This window comes from Ranitomeya imitator, chromosome 3 (assembly GCF_032444005.1).
Source record: "Ranitomeya imitator isolate aRanImi1 chromosome 3, aRanImi1.pri, whole genome shotgun sequence".
Taxonomy (NCBI): Eukaryota; Metazoa; Chordata; class Amphibia; order Anura; family Dendrobatidae; genus Ranitomeya; species Ranitomeya imitator.
Window position 1 is genome coordinate 700,519,354 of NC_091284.1, and position 17,203 is coordinate 700,536,556.

At 41.4% G+C, this 17,203-nt stretch overlaps 1 protein-coding gene across 3 annotated transcripts in view; it reads left to right on the forward strand.

Annotated features, from left to right (window-relative positions):
• Positions 1-16,116, forward strand: part of LOC138670853 (solute carrier family 26 member 10-like) — a 140,049-nt gene extending 123,933 nt beyond the window's left edge. The window contains exons 15-18 of one of the 3 annotated variants that reach the window (XM_069758580.1): positions 5,711-5,790; positions 7,697-7,751; positions 8,654-8,760; positions 15,559-16,116. In XM_069758580.1, the coding sequence (XP_069614681.1) occupies positions 5,711-5,790; positions 7,697-7,751; positions 8,654-8,760; positions 15,559-15,600 (284 nt within the window). In that variant the 3' untranslated portion in view covers positions 15,601-16,116. The remainder of the gene's footprint in view (positions 1-5,710; positions 5,791-7,696; positions 7,752-8,653; positions 8,761-15,558) is intronic. The other 2 variants (XM_069758581.1, XM_069758582.1) reach the window with 2 other exon arrangements.
• Positions 16,117-17,203: the final 1,087 nt, after the last annotated feature.

The following is a 17,203-nucleotide window of genomic DNA, read 5'->3' on the forward strand; positions in this document are numbered from 1 at the left end:
CTTCTATATCATCCTGACCCTGGCACAAAGCCAGCAAATTTTTCTCAGCCTGATCCACTGAATTAGGCTCATCGTACAGTAATCCGAGCGCCAGGAAAAACGCATCGACACTACTCAATGCAGGGTCTCCTGGCGCAAGAGAAAAAGCCCAGTCCTGAGGGTCGCCGCGCAAAAAAGAAATAATAATCAAAACCTGTTGAACTGAATTACCAGAAGAATGAGGTTTCAAGGCCAGAAATAGCTTACAATTATTTTTGAAGCTCAGAAACTTAGTTCTATCACCAAAAAAACAAATCAGGAATAGGAATTCTTGGTTCTAGCATAGATTTCTGATCAATAGTATCTTGAATCTTTTGTACATTTATAACGAGATTATCCATTGAAGAGCACAGACCCTGAATATCCATGTCCACAGCTGTGTCCTGAAGCACCCAAATGTCTAGGGGAAAAAAAAGACTGAACACAGAGCTGAGAAAAAAAAATGATGTCAGAACTTCTTTTTTCCCTCTATTGAGAATCACTAGAAAAAAGACGACTGAGGGGCGATCTAATAACCATGTATAAGTATATAAGGGGACAATACAAATATCTCGCTGAGGATCTGTTTATACCAAGGAAGGTGACGGGCACAAGGGGGCATTCTTTGCGTCTGGAGGAGAGAAGGTTTTTCCACCAACATAGAAGAGGATTCTTTACTGTTAGGGCAGTGAGAATCTGGAATTGCTTGCCTGAAGAGGTGGTGATGGCGAACTCAGTCGAGGGGTTCAAGAGAGGCCTGGATGTCTTCCTGGAGCAGAACAATATTGTATCATACAATTAGGTTCTGTAGAAGGACGTAGATCTGGGGATTTATTATGATGGAATATAGGCTGAACTGGATGGACAAATGTCTTTTTTCGGCCTTACTAACTATGTTACTATGTTATGTTATTAGTTAGGCTCCTTGTACTGTTATGAAGGCAATCCAGTGACACAGTGTGCCAGCAATCAGAGCACATACAGTGATCTGACAATAACCCAAAAATAATAGAACGAGCTCTGAGACGTGGAATCTCTGTAGACCGCAATACCTGAACCTATCCTAAACACAACTAAAGGCAGCTGTGGATTGCGCCTGACACTACCTATGCAACTCGGCACAGCCTGAGGAACTGACTAGCCTGAAGATAGAAATACAAGCCTGGCTTGCCTCAGAGAAATACCCCAAAGGAAAAGGCAGCCCCCCACATATAATGACTGTTAGCAAGAGGAAAAGACAAAACGTAGGGATGAAATAGATTCAGCAAAGTGAGGCCCGATATTCTAGATAGAGCGAGGATAGCAAAGAGAACTTTGCAGTCTACAAAAAACCCTAAAGCAAAAAACCACGCAAAGGGGGCAAAAAGACCCACCGTGCCGAACTAACGGCACGGCGGTACACCCTTTGCGTCTCAGAGCTTCCAGCAAAACGAATAGACAAGCTGGACAGAAAAAATAGCAACAAAAGCAAAGAAGCACTTATCTAGCAGAGCAGCAGGCCACAGGAAAGATCCAAAGCTCAGATCCAACACTGGAACATTGACAAGGAGCAAGGAAGACAGAATCAGGTGGAGTTAAATAACAAAGCAGCCAACGAGCTCACCAGAACACCTGAGGGAGGAAGCCCAGAAGCTGCAGTACCACTTGTGACCACAGGAGTGAATTCAGCCACAGAATTCACAACACCTGACATGCCAGAAAAGCAGACCCCCATAAGTGACCCCATTTTGCAAACTACACCCCCTCAATGAATTAATCTAGGGGTGCAGTAACCATAGTAACTCCACATGAGCCTCACAGAATTTTACACCATTGGGTGCTGAAGAAAGCATAATTACATTTTTACCATTAAAATGTTGTTTTAACCCTGAGTTTTTAATTTCTATATGGGCTAATAGGAACAAATGGACCTCAGTTTGTTGTGTGTTTTCTCTGAATGCACCAATATGCTACATGTCGGGAACTACTTCTCAGGCACAGTGGACTGCTCAGAAGGGATGTAACACCATATTACAATGCAGATTTTGCTGTTATGGTTTGTGGGTGCCATGTCATATTGGCAGAGGCCCTGAGGTGCCAGAACAGCATAACCCTCTGTTAGTGACCCCATTTTACAACTAAACCTCTCAATGAATTCATCTTTCAATGATCATATTAACACTACACTACTGTGTAAAAGATTAGGGTCACTTAGAAATTTCCTTATTTTTGAAAGAAAAACACAGTTTTTTCCAATTAAGCTAACATTAAATGATTCAGAAATACACTGTATACATTGTTAATGTGGTAAATGACTATTCTAGCTGCAAACGTCTGGTTTGTAATGCAATATCTTCATAGGTGTATAGAGGCGCATTTACAACAACCATCACTCCAGTGTTCTTATGGTACTTTGTGTTTACTAACTGTGTTAGAAGGCTAATGGATGGTTAGAATACCCTTGAAAATACTTGTGCAAGTATGTTAGCACAGCTGAAAACAGTTTGGCTGATTAGTGAAGCTATAAACCTGACCTTCCTTTGAGCTAGTTGAGAATCTGCATTACAATTGTTGGTTCCATTAAACTCTCAAAATGGACAGAAAAAAGAACTTTCATGTGAAACTCAACAGTCTATTCTTGTTCTTAGAAATGAAGGCTATTCCATGCGAGAAATCGCCAAGAAACTGAAGATTTCCTACAACGGTGTGTACTACTCCCTTCAGAGCAGGCTCTAACCAGAGTAGAAAGAGAAGTAGGAGGCTCCGCTGCACAACTGAGCAATAAGACATATACATTAGAGTCTGTAGTTTGAGAAATCGACACCTCACAGGTCCCCAACTGGCAGCTTCATTAAATAGTACACGCAAAACGCCAGTGTAAACGTCTACAGTGAAGAGGCGACTCCAGGATGCTGGCCTTCAAGGCAGAGTGGGAAAAAAAGCCATATCTGAGACTGACTATTAAAAGGAAAAGAGTAATATGGGCAAAATAACACAGACATTGGACAGAGGAAGATTGGAAAAAAGTGTTATGGACAGACAAATCCAAGTTTGAGGTGTTTGGCTCACAAAGAAGAACATCTGTGAGATGCAGAAAGACTGAATAGATGCTGGAAGAGTGCCTGACACCATCTGTCAAGCAAGGAGGAGGAAATGTGATGGTCTGGGGTTCCTTTGGTGTTGGTAAAGTGGGAGATTTGTACAAGGTAAAAGGGATTTTGAATAAGGCTACTTTCACACTAGCGTCGGACTCGGCCCGACGCACTGCGATGGGCCGACGTACCGACGCTAGCAGTGAATGCGCCGCACAACGGGGGCAGCGGATGAATTTCTCCAGCACATCCGCTGCCCCATTGTGAGGTGCAGGGAGGTGGGGGCGGACCGTTGGCAGCAAAAAAGTTACATGTAACGTTTTTTGCTCCCGGCGGTCCGCCACAACACGGCGCAACCGTCGCACGACGGTTGCGATGTGTGTCAATGTGTCGCAATGCGTCGCTAATGTTAGTCTATTGGGGCAAAAACGCATCCTGCAGACAACTTTGCAGGATGCGTTTTTTCCCATAAACGACGCATTGTGACATATTGGAAAAAAACGCTAGTGTGAAAGTAGCCTAAGGAAGGCTATCGCTCCATTTTGCAACGCCATGCCATACCCTGTGGACAGAGCTTGATTGGAGCCAATTTCATCCTACAACAGGACAATGACCCAAAGCACACCTCCAAATTATGCAAGAACTATTTAGGGAAGAAGCAGGCAGCTGGTATTCTAGCTGTAATGGAGTGGCCAGCGCAGTCACCAGATCTCAGATAAACAGAATTCAATGCAGAGACAGAGCCATTAAACTTCGGACCCAGTCTACATCAAATGGACTCTACATATTTATAATGATGTCCTTTCAGTTTCCATTAGCGTCTCCTCCATTTTACAGAAAAAATTATTCCAGCAGGCTGCTTGTTTCAGTAAAAAAGACAGAACGGTTCCAAAGTATATATGAATGTAATTTTATCTTCAGAATAATTTTTTGTTTTCACGTTTGTTCCCAGAGATATAGACTTTGCATGAATGTTTGGATGTTACTTTTACAGAAAAAAATATGAGGTTGAGAACCCTGATGTTGATTTGTGATTAGCACCAAAAGTATCAGGATAGACTGCAAATGATGCTTGGGAAAAGAAAACATTCTAAATCTTGTGTTTTTAACAATATGTTTCATGCTGACTTTTATGTGGATTCGGCACATTGTTGTGCTCTTCCCACAAATACAAATTACTCCCAATTTCTAGACAATTGATTAAATGTGCCATTGTTGCCATAACTGTGACAGGGTTAATGCCTGTTAAAGACTATGTGCAAAATTATTAGGCACGTGAGTATTTTGACCATATCATTATTTTCATGCAGATTTTCCAACTCTAAGCTGTATAAACTAGAATGCTTTTTAGATGAAGGAGATCAGATGATATGTAATTGTGTAATAAGAGGTTGTGGCCCAAGGATATTAACATCCTTTATCAAGGTGTGCTTGCAGAATTATTAGGCAGCTTGTTTTCCTCAGGCAAATAGTTAAAAAAAGGGACTTCACTGACATTAAAAAAATTAAAAAATATATTAATCATTTATCAGAGGGATGCAATACTCTTGAAATTGCTTACATATTGAGGCAAGATTACAGCAGCATCAAAAATTTGTTGCAGACAATCAACAGGGTTGCAAAAAAACATGTTGAGGAAAAAATACGCACATTAACTGCCAAAGAGTTGAGAAGGCTCAAGCGTGAACCCAATAAGAACCCATTATCATCCATTGTTGTCATATTCCAGAACTGCAACCTCCCTGGAGAGCCCAGAAGTAAAAAGTGTTCGGTGCTCAGAGACATGGCCGAAGTAAGGAGGGCTAAGACCCTACCACCACTGAGCAAGACACAAAAGGTGAAACGTCAAGACTGGGCCAAGAAATATCTGAAGATAGATTTTTCAAAGGTTTTATGGACTGATGAGATGAGAGTAACTCTTGACGGACCAATTGGATGAGCCCGTGCCTGGATTAGTAACGGGTTCAGACATCCACTTCAACTCAGACACCAGCAAGTTGATGTGGGGTACTGCTATCGGCTGGTATTATTAAAAATGAGCTAGTTAGATCAGTTGAAGTTGAAGATGGACTCAAAATCAACTTCCAAACCTACTGCCAGTTTCTGGAAGACACTTTCTTCAAGCACTGGCACTGGAAAAAGTCTCTATGGTTTCAAGAAAGCCCTGATTTTTATGTTGGACAATGCTCCACTAAATGCACTGAAGTTCTCTAATGCTTGGCTGTCCGTAAAGACCTTTAAAGAGGAAAGAATAAAGACATGGCCCCTTCCTCAAATGACTTAAACTCTATTGAGATCTCTTGGGCCCTTCTTAAACGGTTTTTAAGATTTATGCTGAAGGAAAACACTACACCTCTCTGAACAGTGTGGGAGGCTGTGGTTGATACTGCCCTAAAAGTTCATCGTCAACAGATAAACAAACTGACTCCATGGATGGACATCTTATGTCTGTTATTGAAAGAATGGGGGCCATATTGGTCACTGATATATATTTTTAGTTGCTTGGTTATTATTCTCACTTTATAAGATGAAAGTAAACAATTGAGATGGGAAAATTTACATTTTTTATTTAGTTTATAAAGTAAGATAAAATTGCAATAAAATTGTTTTTATTTCTACAGACCCTGAAATTAAGTCACTTATCATTGATTGCAGCGGGATTATATTTATTGACATTGCCGGAGCTCGTCTTTTCATACAGGTCAGTGGATGACTGACCAGTTTAACTTAAGTATAAATAATTTGTTAGGCTAAGTTCACATGAGCGTATAAAAAAAGTAAGGAAAAAAAAAACAGACTATTATTCATCTGTATTATTATCCATATGCCACCTGCATGGAATTTGATTTTAAATGTCTGCAGTGAATACAATTTAGAATCATAGAATGGTAGAGTTTGAAGGGACTTCCGGGGTCATCTGGTCCAACCCCCTGCTCAATGCAGGATTCACTAAATCGTCCCAGACAGATGTCTGTCCAGCCTCTGTTTGAAGACTTCCATTGAAGGAGAACTCACCACCTCTCCTGGCAACCTGTTCCACTCGTTGATCACCCTCACTGTCAAAAAGCTTTTTTCTAATATCTAACCTGTGTTTCCTCCCTACAAGATCTAAAACTGTGTCTTTTGTTATAGGTTTCCTGTTATTTTTTTTCCCCCTAAAGGTGTGTAAATGTTACTGTAGTGTCGCCAACTTCTTCGGTATCCAGCGTTGCTCCGGTCCTATGTGAGTCTCTGACAGCAGCATTAATAGTGTGCTGGAATCACAGGGCTTCAATGGGTTGCTATGACAACAGGGGGTCTGTTGAAGACCCTTGTGCCTGCCTTCATGGAGCTCTGCTGAAACCTATATTGTCGCAGGACTTTAAAGGAGACCATAATTTGCACTGTTACCAGCAAATCAGCTGAATGCAGCTCCAGTCCCATAAATGGACTAAGAAATGCAGCAAAAAGATTAAAGGGTCGACATTGACTGTTAGGATTGCTACTTCCAATAGGTGGCACTAGAGTTCTAGTCTTCTTCCTCTCTGAAGAGACAATTTGCAAAAATTTTGAAAGAAATTCAAAATACATATAAATCTGAATTGCATCCAATGTTCCCCCATTAAAAAGAAAGTCATTAAAAATACACATATGTAGTATCAGGGCCTTCATAAAAGTCTGATCTATCAAAATGTAAAATTAATTAACCCAGTGAGTAAACAGCACCAGTTCTCTACAACTGTCCCTGGTCTTTGTTGATAGTCTGCATTCATTATGTGACAACTACAGTGCAGGTGACTATTGCAGCCAGTGGACTCTTTGGTGATGTGCTAATAAGTGAGCACATAACCACTGAGCCCAGTCATTGACTGTGAAGAATCAGGGCCAGTAACTGCCTGCATTTTACCGGTTGCAGCTATGCAGAGCCTGCGCTAGAGAAGGGATCAGTGAGTAAAGTAAGTGTACCACTCCCCATAACCAGATGATCCCAACGTTACACTAAAAATGAAGCAAAGAGATGGTGACGAAATAAAACTTCACTCTGTAATGTTCCCTTCCTCCGATTGTAGCATGGATATTGGCACACAATGAGACGCTTGGTTATGTCCATTTTCAAATTGATTCCAAAAATCACATTAAGGCTGCCGTCACACTAGCAGTATTTTACATCAGTATTTGTAAGCCAAAACCAGGAGTGGGTGATAAATACAGAAGTGGTGCATATGTTTCTATTATACTTTTCCTCTGATTGTTCCACTCCTGGTTTTGGCTTACAAATACTGATGTAAAATACTGATCAAATACTGATAGTGTGACGGCAGCCTTAGGGCTCTTTCAGACATTCAGGATTATCGGTCCGATATTTGATCGCGATGTACTAACTGGCAGCACGTCTCCCATCCTGAGTAGGACAGCTTAGTGTATTTCTATGAGGTTGTCACTCTCAGCGATGTGCGGTCAGTACGTGCATTGCGATCCGAGATCGGACTGACAATGACGGACGTCTGAAAGTACCCTAAGGTTTACACAATTACTGAGATCACTTTATGGTATTGTAAAATTTGTGAATTTCTTCGATTTTTAGAAAAATATCTTGCATCAAACCATGTGTTCTTCATATTATTTAGATGTGTGTTGAGTGTCAGAAGGCTGGCATGCATCTACTCCTTGCGGGATGCAATGGTGAGCATCTACTCTTTATTTTTTCTGATTCTTCAAGTACTGTTAGATTAGTAAAAGTAAAATCAAGTGAATTACACAGAGAATTATTAGTTATCTGTGTTAATTGCATCGCAAGCCTAACTGGTCCTGAATTTACTACATGTATAGAGAGAGAGAGACAGAGAAAAGGCATGCTGAGACACCAGTACTCTTGAAGATTACTATATACTGTATATATTGTGAGGCACTGAAAGGTATTGTATGTGAGGGGTGATATGTATCCCCCAGGATGCGCACAGAAGCATATATGAGGCCGCTGGAGTGCATTGCAGTCACAGGCATAGCTGTGATTGCAGTGCAAAATAAAAGTAAGTTTGGTCTTGGACAAGCTATTTGTCCAAGGCAGATTTAAGAGAACCCGGCATGGGCTTTTATTTTTGGAGCAGACTACAGGAAGGTAGTCAGGCAGTCTTCTCCCTCCCGGCTAGGTCTTACAAGTGGCCTATGGCCACAGATTCCTTTTAAGAACCCTGCAGCAAAGGGTGTCAGTTTTGGTTTGTAAACTTGCAGAGCAGGTGGCTCTGCAAAGACTCAGCCTGTGTGAAGTAGCATGGAGCCATGCAGAGCCAAAAGGCCTGGCACCCCTGAGCAAGACACGGTGGTGCAGTCGTCCACGGCAGCTGGTCTCGGATTATTACTGTTTTGACGCCAGGCTTGGATCCAGAGGATAATGTGTGCTGTTTCTTTTCTGAGTTTTTTTGGACATTAAAGACGTTTTCTTTGAACTTACAATACATATATATATATATTTTTTACAAGAGTACTGTACTGTAAAACAGCTATAAAACCCTCTGTTGCCATAAAGTGAATTTTGGAGATTTTGAATTTTAATTCCTAAGTGAATTGTTCTTTTTGCCTTCCAGCTAAAGTGCTTAGAACATTGGTCTCTATTGGTATCATGGATCATCTTACTGAACAGCAAGTCTTTGTAACTGTGCATGATGCTGCATGTTTTGCTGAACAGAATATGGTAAGGAATACATTTTTAGATCAATGAATTTTGGCAGTCACCGTAACATATCCATATACATAAAACATGACAGTGAACAAAAGGCTGGTGCAAGCAATCACATTATTTCCAAAAGTAACACGATGCACCTGTTAGGAAAGTATAAACACAATTACCTTTATTAACCAGTTCAAGACCAGGCCATTTACCCACGTTCCTTACCAGGCAAATTTTCCGGTTTTTTCATACATGCGGTTTAAAGAGGTGTCATTTTTTTTCCGTATTCGGATATTCAAATAGTTTTTGCATCTTTTTATCTTGATACATTGGGCATCATTTTATATCATAATCTTTTTTATTTTTCTTTGCTGATATTGGGTGATATCGTTGAGAAAATAAGGGAAATACAGTGCCTTGCGAAAGTATTCGGCCCCCTTGAACTTTTCAACCTTTTCCCACATATCACGTTTCAAACATAAAGATACCAAATGTAAATTTTGGGTGAAGAGTCAACAACAAGTGGAACACAATTGTGAAGTTGAACGAAATTTATGGGTTATTTGAAATTTTTGTGGAAATTCAAAAACTGAAAAGTGGGGCGTGCAATATTATTTGGCCCCTTTACTTTCAGTGTAGCAAACTCACTCCAGAAGTTCATTGTGGATCTCTGAATGATCCAATGTTGTCCTAAATGCTAGTAATGATGATAAATATAATCCACCTGTGTGTAATCAAGTCTCCGTATAAATGCACCTGCTCTGTGATAGTCTCAGGGTTCTGTTTGAAGCACAGAGAGCATCATGAAGACCAAGGAACACAACAGGCAGGTCCGTGATACTGTTGTGGAGCACTGTGCAAGCGATCATATTGAAATGGAAGGAGTATCATACCACTGCAAAGATCCGGCCAAGATCCGGCCGTCCCTCTAAACTTTCATCTCAAACAAGGAGAAGACTAATCAGAGATGAAGCCAAGAGGCCCATGATCACTCTGGATGAACTGCAGAGATCTACAGCGGAGGTGGGACAGTCTGTCCATAGGACCACAATCAGTCGTACACTGCACAAATCTGGCCTTTATGGAAGAGAGGCAAGAAGAAAGCCATTTCTCAAAGATATCCATAAAAAGTGTTGTTTAAAGTTTGCAACAAGCCACCTGGGAGGCACACCAAACATGTGGAAGAAGGTGCTCTGGTCAGATGAAACCAAAATCAAACTTTTTGGCAGCAATGCCAAACGATATGTTTGGCGTAAAGGCAACACAGCTCATCACCCTAAACACACCATCCCCACTGTTAAAAATGGTGGTGGCAGCATCATGGTTCGGGCCTGCTTTTCTTCAGCAGGGACAGGGAACATGTTTAAATTGATGGGAAGATGGATGGGGCCAAATACAGGACCATTCTTGAAGAAAACCTGTTGGAGTCTGCAAAAGACCTGAGACTGGGACGGAGATTTGTCTTCCAACAAGACAATGATCCCAAACATAAAGCAAAATCTACAATGGAATGATGGAATGGTTCACAAATAAACATATCCAGGTGTTAGAATGGCCAAATCAAAGTCCAGACCTCAATCCAGTTGAGAATCTGTGGAAAGAGCTGAAAACTGCTGTTCACAAACGATCTCCATCAAACCTCACTGAGCTCGAGCTGTTTGCCAAGGAAGAATGGGCAATAATTTCAGTCTCTTGATGAACTAAACTGATAGAGACATACCCCAAGCAATTTTCAGCTGTAATCGCAGCAAAAGGTGGCGCAACAAAGTATTAAGTTAAAGGGGCCGAATAATATTACATGCCCCACTTTTCAGTTTTTGAATTTCCACAAACATTTAAAATAACCAATAAATTTCGTTCAACTTCACAATTGTGTTCCACTTGTTGATTCTTCAACAAAAATGTACATTTGGTATCTTTATGTTTGAAGCATGATATGTGGGAAAAGTTCCAGGGAGCCGAATACTTTCGCAAGGCACTGTACATGTTTGTTTTTCAAATTTTTTTTTATAAAGAACTATTAAATAAATAAAAAAATGTGTTCCCCATTCTCTAGCAATTTGGATTGGCAGTGGCTTATTTTTTCATTTATTTTTTACTAGATTTTTTTTTTTTTTCTCATTTATTGCACATAATGTGATAGAAAACCTTTAGGGTTTTATCAATATATAAATCCTTTTTTTATTTAATCCGATTTTGCCTATAACTGGGGCTGTTGTGCATAGCTCCAATTACAGAGGAATTTCAGACTCCAGACTGCATGGCAGAACTGACTTGGTTACCTAGAACCCAGCAGCGCCTGTTGCCTCCTTCTCTACACCCACCCCAATGCACAATCGAGTATCGAGCAGTGCCAGGCATTCTCGCCCATCTCTACCTAGAGCATAATAAACATAGGGTAAAACGTTATAAAGTATGAACACTTGCTTCATCGCTAATCTGCTATGCCACAGACTATAGTCCGGTTCAACGCTTCTTCTAACCTCTTCTTTCCCTATAATGTGTGATGTCCTCTTCATGCATCTTCACTCTGCACCAAGGCTTCTGGGGTCAAGTAGATTCCTAAAGTCACAATGCATGTAACGATGTGTCTCACCTGAGGCCTAGTCAGCACCTTGGACAGCGGATGTCATGTTGGTATGTGCATTGTGACGTCAGATGCCTACTTGGCCTCAAAAATGCTGACACAGAATGAAGATGCCTGAAGATGCATCAGAAGAAAAAAGAGGCCAGTTGGAGCGGGGAGAGAGGACAGTGGACTATGGCAGCAGACAGGTGAGCATACATTTTTTTAACCCAATTTCTGGACCTCTACAGTTCAGCAAAATATTAGCCAATCAGCTTCCATTATATTCGAATGAAACGGATAAAGAAAACAGATTTAGGAGAAGAATTTCACTCATGTCTGATTATCACAATTAAACTCGAGGCAAAAGGAATACATTTTGTTATGACTTATGAAGCGCCAAAGGTGCAGGGATTCAAAGAACACCTAAAAGAGAGCCCTTGAGTTATTGCCTTAGGCCCTTTCTAGATATAGCAGAACATACAGTATGGTATCAATTCAGCCTTCAATTATCCTATAAAATTGTAACAACCCTGCTGTCATCACTGCATGGCCTCCCATCCCCCACCTGCATTACACTCAAACTTACTTACTTCTCTGGGCCTTGTTGTGACTTCTCTCTGCTGCCAGCTCCATGCTGTGTGCCTCATGTCTGCTGCTTGCTGTGTACATGCTCTGTCTGTGTGCATAGAGGGGCGGCGCTGGCAACTCCTGTGTCTTATTGAGACTGTGTGCACCTTGCTAAGGTGTCCCCGGCCAATTGCCATGAGGCTTCCTCTATTTAAGACTTTCCCACTCATTGATGGGGGCCTGTGCAACTTACTCCCTCAGTCAGTTCTTGGCTGCTGAGGTGTCGCGCCCTGTCTCTGTTACTCTTATGTCCGCCACCCAGGGGGCATTGTATCCTGGTCTGTGTCCTGTGTTTGCCATCCAATGGGGCTTCGTACCCTGGCCTATGTCCGCCACCCAGAGGGGCGTCGTACCCTGGCTTGTGTCCATGTCTCCGTTTCTTGACCTGTTCCTGACTTTGTCTTAGCCTAGTCCTGTTCCTGTGTCCGTTTATATACCTGCCTTGGTTTCCTTTCCCTGCTGTGCATACTCTGTGTCTTGCTTTGCTTTGCTTTTGGCTCTGCTCTCTGCGACCTTGCTTTGCTCCTTGCTCTGCATTCTGTGACCTTGCTCTGCTCTGTGGTTTTGCTCTGGGCTCTGCACTCTGTGGCTTTGCTCTCAGATCTGCACTGAGTCTGCAACTCTGCAAGTCGAGTCATCGCCTCCTGCTCTAGGCTCCGCCCCCTGTGTTTCTGCACTTGGCTCCTCCTCCTGGCTCCACCTCATGAGTCTCTGTTCTTGGCTTTAACTCCTGTGCTTTCGCTCTGCATCCAGTCTTGCAGTCTTTCTCTACCTATTCTTAAGTCCTCCTGACTGAACAGGTACTTACCTGTTTTACATACCTGCCTGCAGACCGGTCCCTACCGGTTCTTCCAGTGTACCAGCCTAGTCCGCCTGTCCTATCAGAGAGCCAGCCGTACCTGCCTGCCTGTCAGTGTCTCTGTTGTACCCGTACCTGCCTGCCAGAGAACCAGCATGCCTGCCTGCCAGTGTCTCTGTTATACCCGTCCGCCTGCCTGTGTCCCAGCTGTGCCTGCCTGTCTGCCAGAGTGCCAGCCGTGCCCGCTTGCCTGTCTATGTTCCGTTCCCTGGTGGGATCAGCAGCCACAGCCAGACACCACCCTGGAGTGGTACCTGGTAGCTTCCTGCCGCACAAGTCTGACCTCACCATCAGAGGCTCCAGCGAAGACCAAGGAAGCTACTTAGTTACACCCCTTCCAGGGCAGTCTGGTCTGTGGTCCAGTGGGGCAAAACACCCCCGCATGCTCGCGCCAACCAGTCTGGGTGCGAGCGTGACAAAAATATTTATATAGGGCCTTTCAGGTCTCCTAAAAAACTGTATACATTATCATACTCCCCTTAATATAATGGAACGACAATATAACACTGGTGAATAGTGCTGTCCCTCTACTCTGTCTCAAAATTTCACAATACAAACTGCATATATTATTAAGTAGATGCATCTGAAAACGTTATTTCGAAATACTATGTCAGAATGTCGGCATAGTCTAAATATTAAAATTAGAATTTTATGATTCAACTTAAGCAGTAAAAAAATCTCATAAGTCCGAGTGTATTCAGAATCCACCCATCCTGACTTGCAGCTGCAGTTTGTACTTAGCATTGGGAGTTCTCAACAGCAGGAGGGACACTGAGGAACTGTCGAACAGGTTAGGTGGGCAGAAAATGAGTTTAAACTTCCAAAAATAAACGGCAAAAATTAAACGGCCATTCTGTCACAGGTTTTCAAAGTAAGAACATCATCCACATCAGATCTGAGAACCATTTTTATTGTATGTACAGTTAGGGCCAGAAATATTTGGACAGTGACACAATTTTCGCGAGTTGGGCTCTGCATGCCACCACATTGGATTTGAAATGAAACCTCTACAACAGAATTCAAGTGCAGATTGTAACGTTTAATTTGAAGGGTTGAACAAAAATATCTGATAGAAAATGTAGGAATTGTACACATTTCTTTACAAACACTCCACATTTTAGGAGGTCAAAAGTAATTGGACAAATAAACATAACCCAAACAAAATATTTTTATTTTCAATATTTTGTTGCAAATCCTTTGGAGGCAATCACTGCCTTAAGTCTGGAACCCATGGACATCACCAAACGCTGGGTTTCCTCCTTCTTAATGCTTTGCCAGGCCTTTACAGCCGCAGCCTTCAGGTCTTGCTTGTTTATGGGTCTTTCCGTCTTAAGTCTGGATTTGAGCAAGTGAAATGCATGCTCAATTGGGTTTAGATCTGGAGATTGACTTGGCCATTGCAGAATGTTCCACTTTTTGGCACTCATGAACTCCTGGGTAGCTTTGGCTGTATGCTTGGGGTCATTGTCCATCTGTACTATGAAGCGCCGTCCAATCAACTTTGCAGCATTTGGCTGAATCTTGGCTGAAAGTATATCCCGGTACACTTCAGAATTCATCCGGCTACTCTTGTCTGCTCTTATGTCATCAATAAACACAAGTGACCCAGTGCCATTGAAAGCCATGCATGCCCATGCCATCACGTTGCCTCCACCATGTTTTACAGAGGATGTGGTGTGCCTTGGATCATGTGCCGTTCCCTTTCTTCTCCAAACTTTTTTCTTCCCATCATTCTGGTACAGGTTGATCTTTGTCTCATCTGTCCATAGAATACTTTTCCAGAACTGAGCTGGCTTCTTGAGGTGTTTTTCTGCAAATTTAACTCTGGCCTGTCTATTTTTGGTATTGATGAATGCTTTGCATCTAGATGTGAACCCTTTGTATTTACTGTCATGGAGTTTTCTCTTTACTGTTGACTTAGAGACAGATACACCTACTTCACTGAGAGTGTTCTGGACTTCAGTTGATGTTGTGAACGGGTTCTTCTTCACCAAATTAAGTATGCGGCGATCATCCACCACTGTTGTCATCCGTGGACGCCCAGGCCTTTTTGAGTTCCCAAACTCACCAGTCAATTCCTTTTTTCTCAGAATGTACCCAACTGTTGATTTTGCTACTCCAAGCATGTCTGCTATCTCTCTGATGGATTTTTTCTTTTTTTTCAGCCTCAGGATGTTCTGCTTCACCTCAATTGAGAGTTCCTTTGACCGCATGTTGTCTGCTCACAGCAACGGCTTCCAAATGCAAAACCACACACCTGGAATCCACCCCTGACCTTTTAACTACTTAATTGATTACAGGTTAACGAAGGAGACGCCTTCAGAGTTAATTGCAGTCCTTAGAGTCCATTGTCCAATTACTTTTGGTCCCTTGAAAAAGAGGACGCTATGCATTACAGAGCTATGATTCCTAAACCCTTTCTCCGATTTGGATGTGGAAACTATCATATTGCAGCTGGGAGTGTGCACTTTCAGCACATATTATATATATAATTGTATTTCTGAACATGTTTTTGTAAACAGCTAAAATAACAAAACTTGTGTCACTGTCCAAATATTTCTGGCCCTAACTGTATGTATGAATGGAGTTTGTATTGTGAAATCTGGTGACAGATCTGCTTTCACCAAAGATGATGGTTTTTACACATGGTTTTATAAAGCAACTTACACCTTAGTTTCATTGCATGCATTCTTATTAAGTATGATTTTTCTGTACAGTTGGTCAAAAAACTGTTCCAGTATTTAGTCTGATTTTTTTCTATTCCCAGCAGGACAGTATGACACCGAAGAGCCCAATGGTATGGGTGTAAAAACCTTCTGTTACTGAGAATATTGAAATGAGCAATGAAAGACTAATTTCAAAGTACTACTTGCTGAAAAGTAGGAGCATTTTTAGCAGTTTGGATTCCGATGAGGATTCTTGGACTGAGTGTTACCGATCAGCCATGGTTTTTACTCAACTGAAACAAGAGACGCAGGAACAGATCATTGTTAGGTTATGAAATAAACATTACCTATTAAAGACATGAACTTATCAATTACTGTATCACTGTAAAATGCCATCAGGCTGTGAGAACTTATCCCTGGCAGGGAAAATCCCAATTTTTAGCACAGATTTCTCATGGACTTTACTTCAAGCCATTATGATCTATTCATGATACTTGTAGTACAACCTTGATGGCAAACAACCTGGAACTTTTCACAATCTGTTTAATTTTAATATCTATAAAGCTGTCAATTAGGAAGTATGGAAATGTCTTGATTAAAATATGGTATTGGAAAAAAAATCATAAATGATGTATTAAAGGAGAATGCTTTATGTGCCACACATGTGTCATCAGTGATAGTTTATTAAAGCCAAACATCACTAACAGTTCCAAGGTAAAAAAAAAAACAATCTGTCAGCAGGATTTCACCACCAAACTATTTATTTGTGCATGTAACTCTTTCCCAGCAGAGTCAAGAAATCACTTTATATGGCCAGTCTGTTCCACCATTACTCAGAAATTAGAGTTTGAGTTGATATACAAATGAGGTTAAGAGACTATGGTAGCTCTAAACACTCTGTCACTCCATCTCTATTCCATAGCCTCGATGCTGCATGGCTTCAGACCAAGGAATTGTTAGTCAGGCAGGAGGAGGCAGTGCTGGGAACGGAACAGAGCTGTAGTGACAGAGGCTTCATATCTATAATCCCTTTGTACATCAACTCAAACACTGATTTCTTAGTATTGAAAGAACAGACTGATCATATAAAGGTATCATTGGACTTGAGATTAAAAGAACTACATGCTTCCTTATAGACAAGCCCCAGACAATACAAGACGTAACTTAAATATTATCCATTCAGCAAAGCAAAGCAAATCCCCTTAATGGTATTAGGCTTAAATATAGAAAAGGCTTTGGGTTCAATTTCATGGTCCTTTTCTTTTTTTTATCCTTTACGAACTTGGTTTCCCATCTGGTCTGATTAAATCCTTACAACTACCATATGATTCCCCCACCGCCTATTTAAAATTGCCCACCACAAAACCATTAGCCATTAATATACTGTACAGGGGGAATGAGACAGGGATGTCCCTTGTCCCCTGCTCTATTTGCACTAGTGATGGAGCCCCTAGCGGAAGCTATTAGAACACATTCTGATATTAAGGGATATAATTTAGATAATAAGAAGGATGATTATAAGGTGAGTTTATTTGCAGACGACCTTCTATTGACCATTTCACAACCCAATATATCTATACCCAATCTTTTTACGGTATTCCACTCCTTTGAACAGATCTCTGGTCTAAAAATGAATGTGGAAAAGTCAGAAGCGATGCTTATCAACACACCTGATCCGGTACAAGACCACATTATTTCCCAATTTAAATTTACTAAAAAAGAACACTACCTAATGTACCTAGGCAT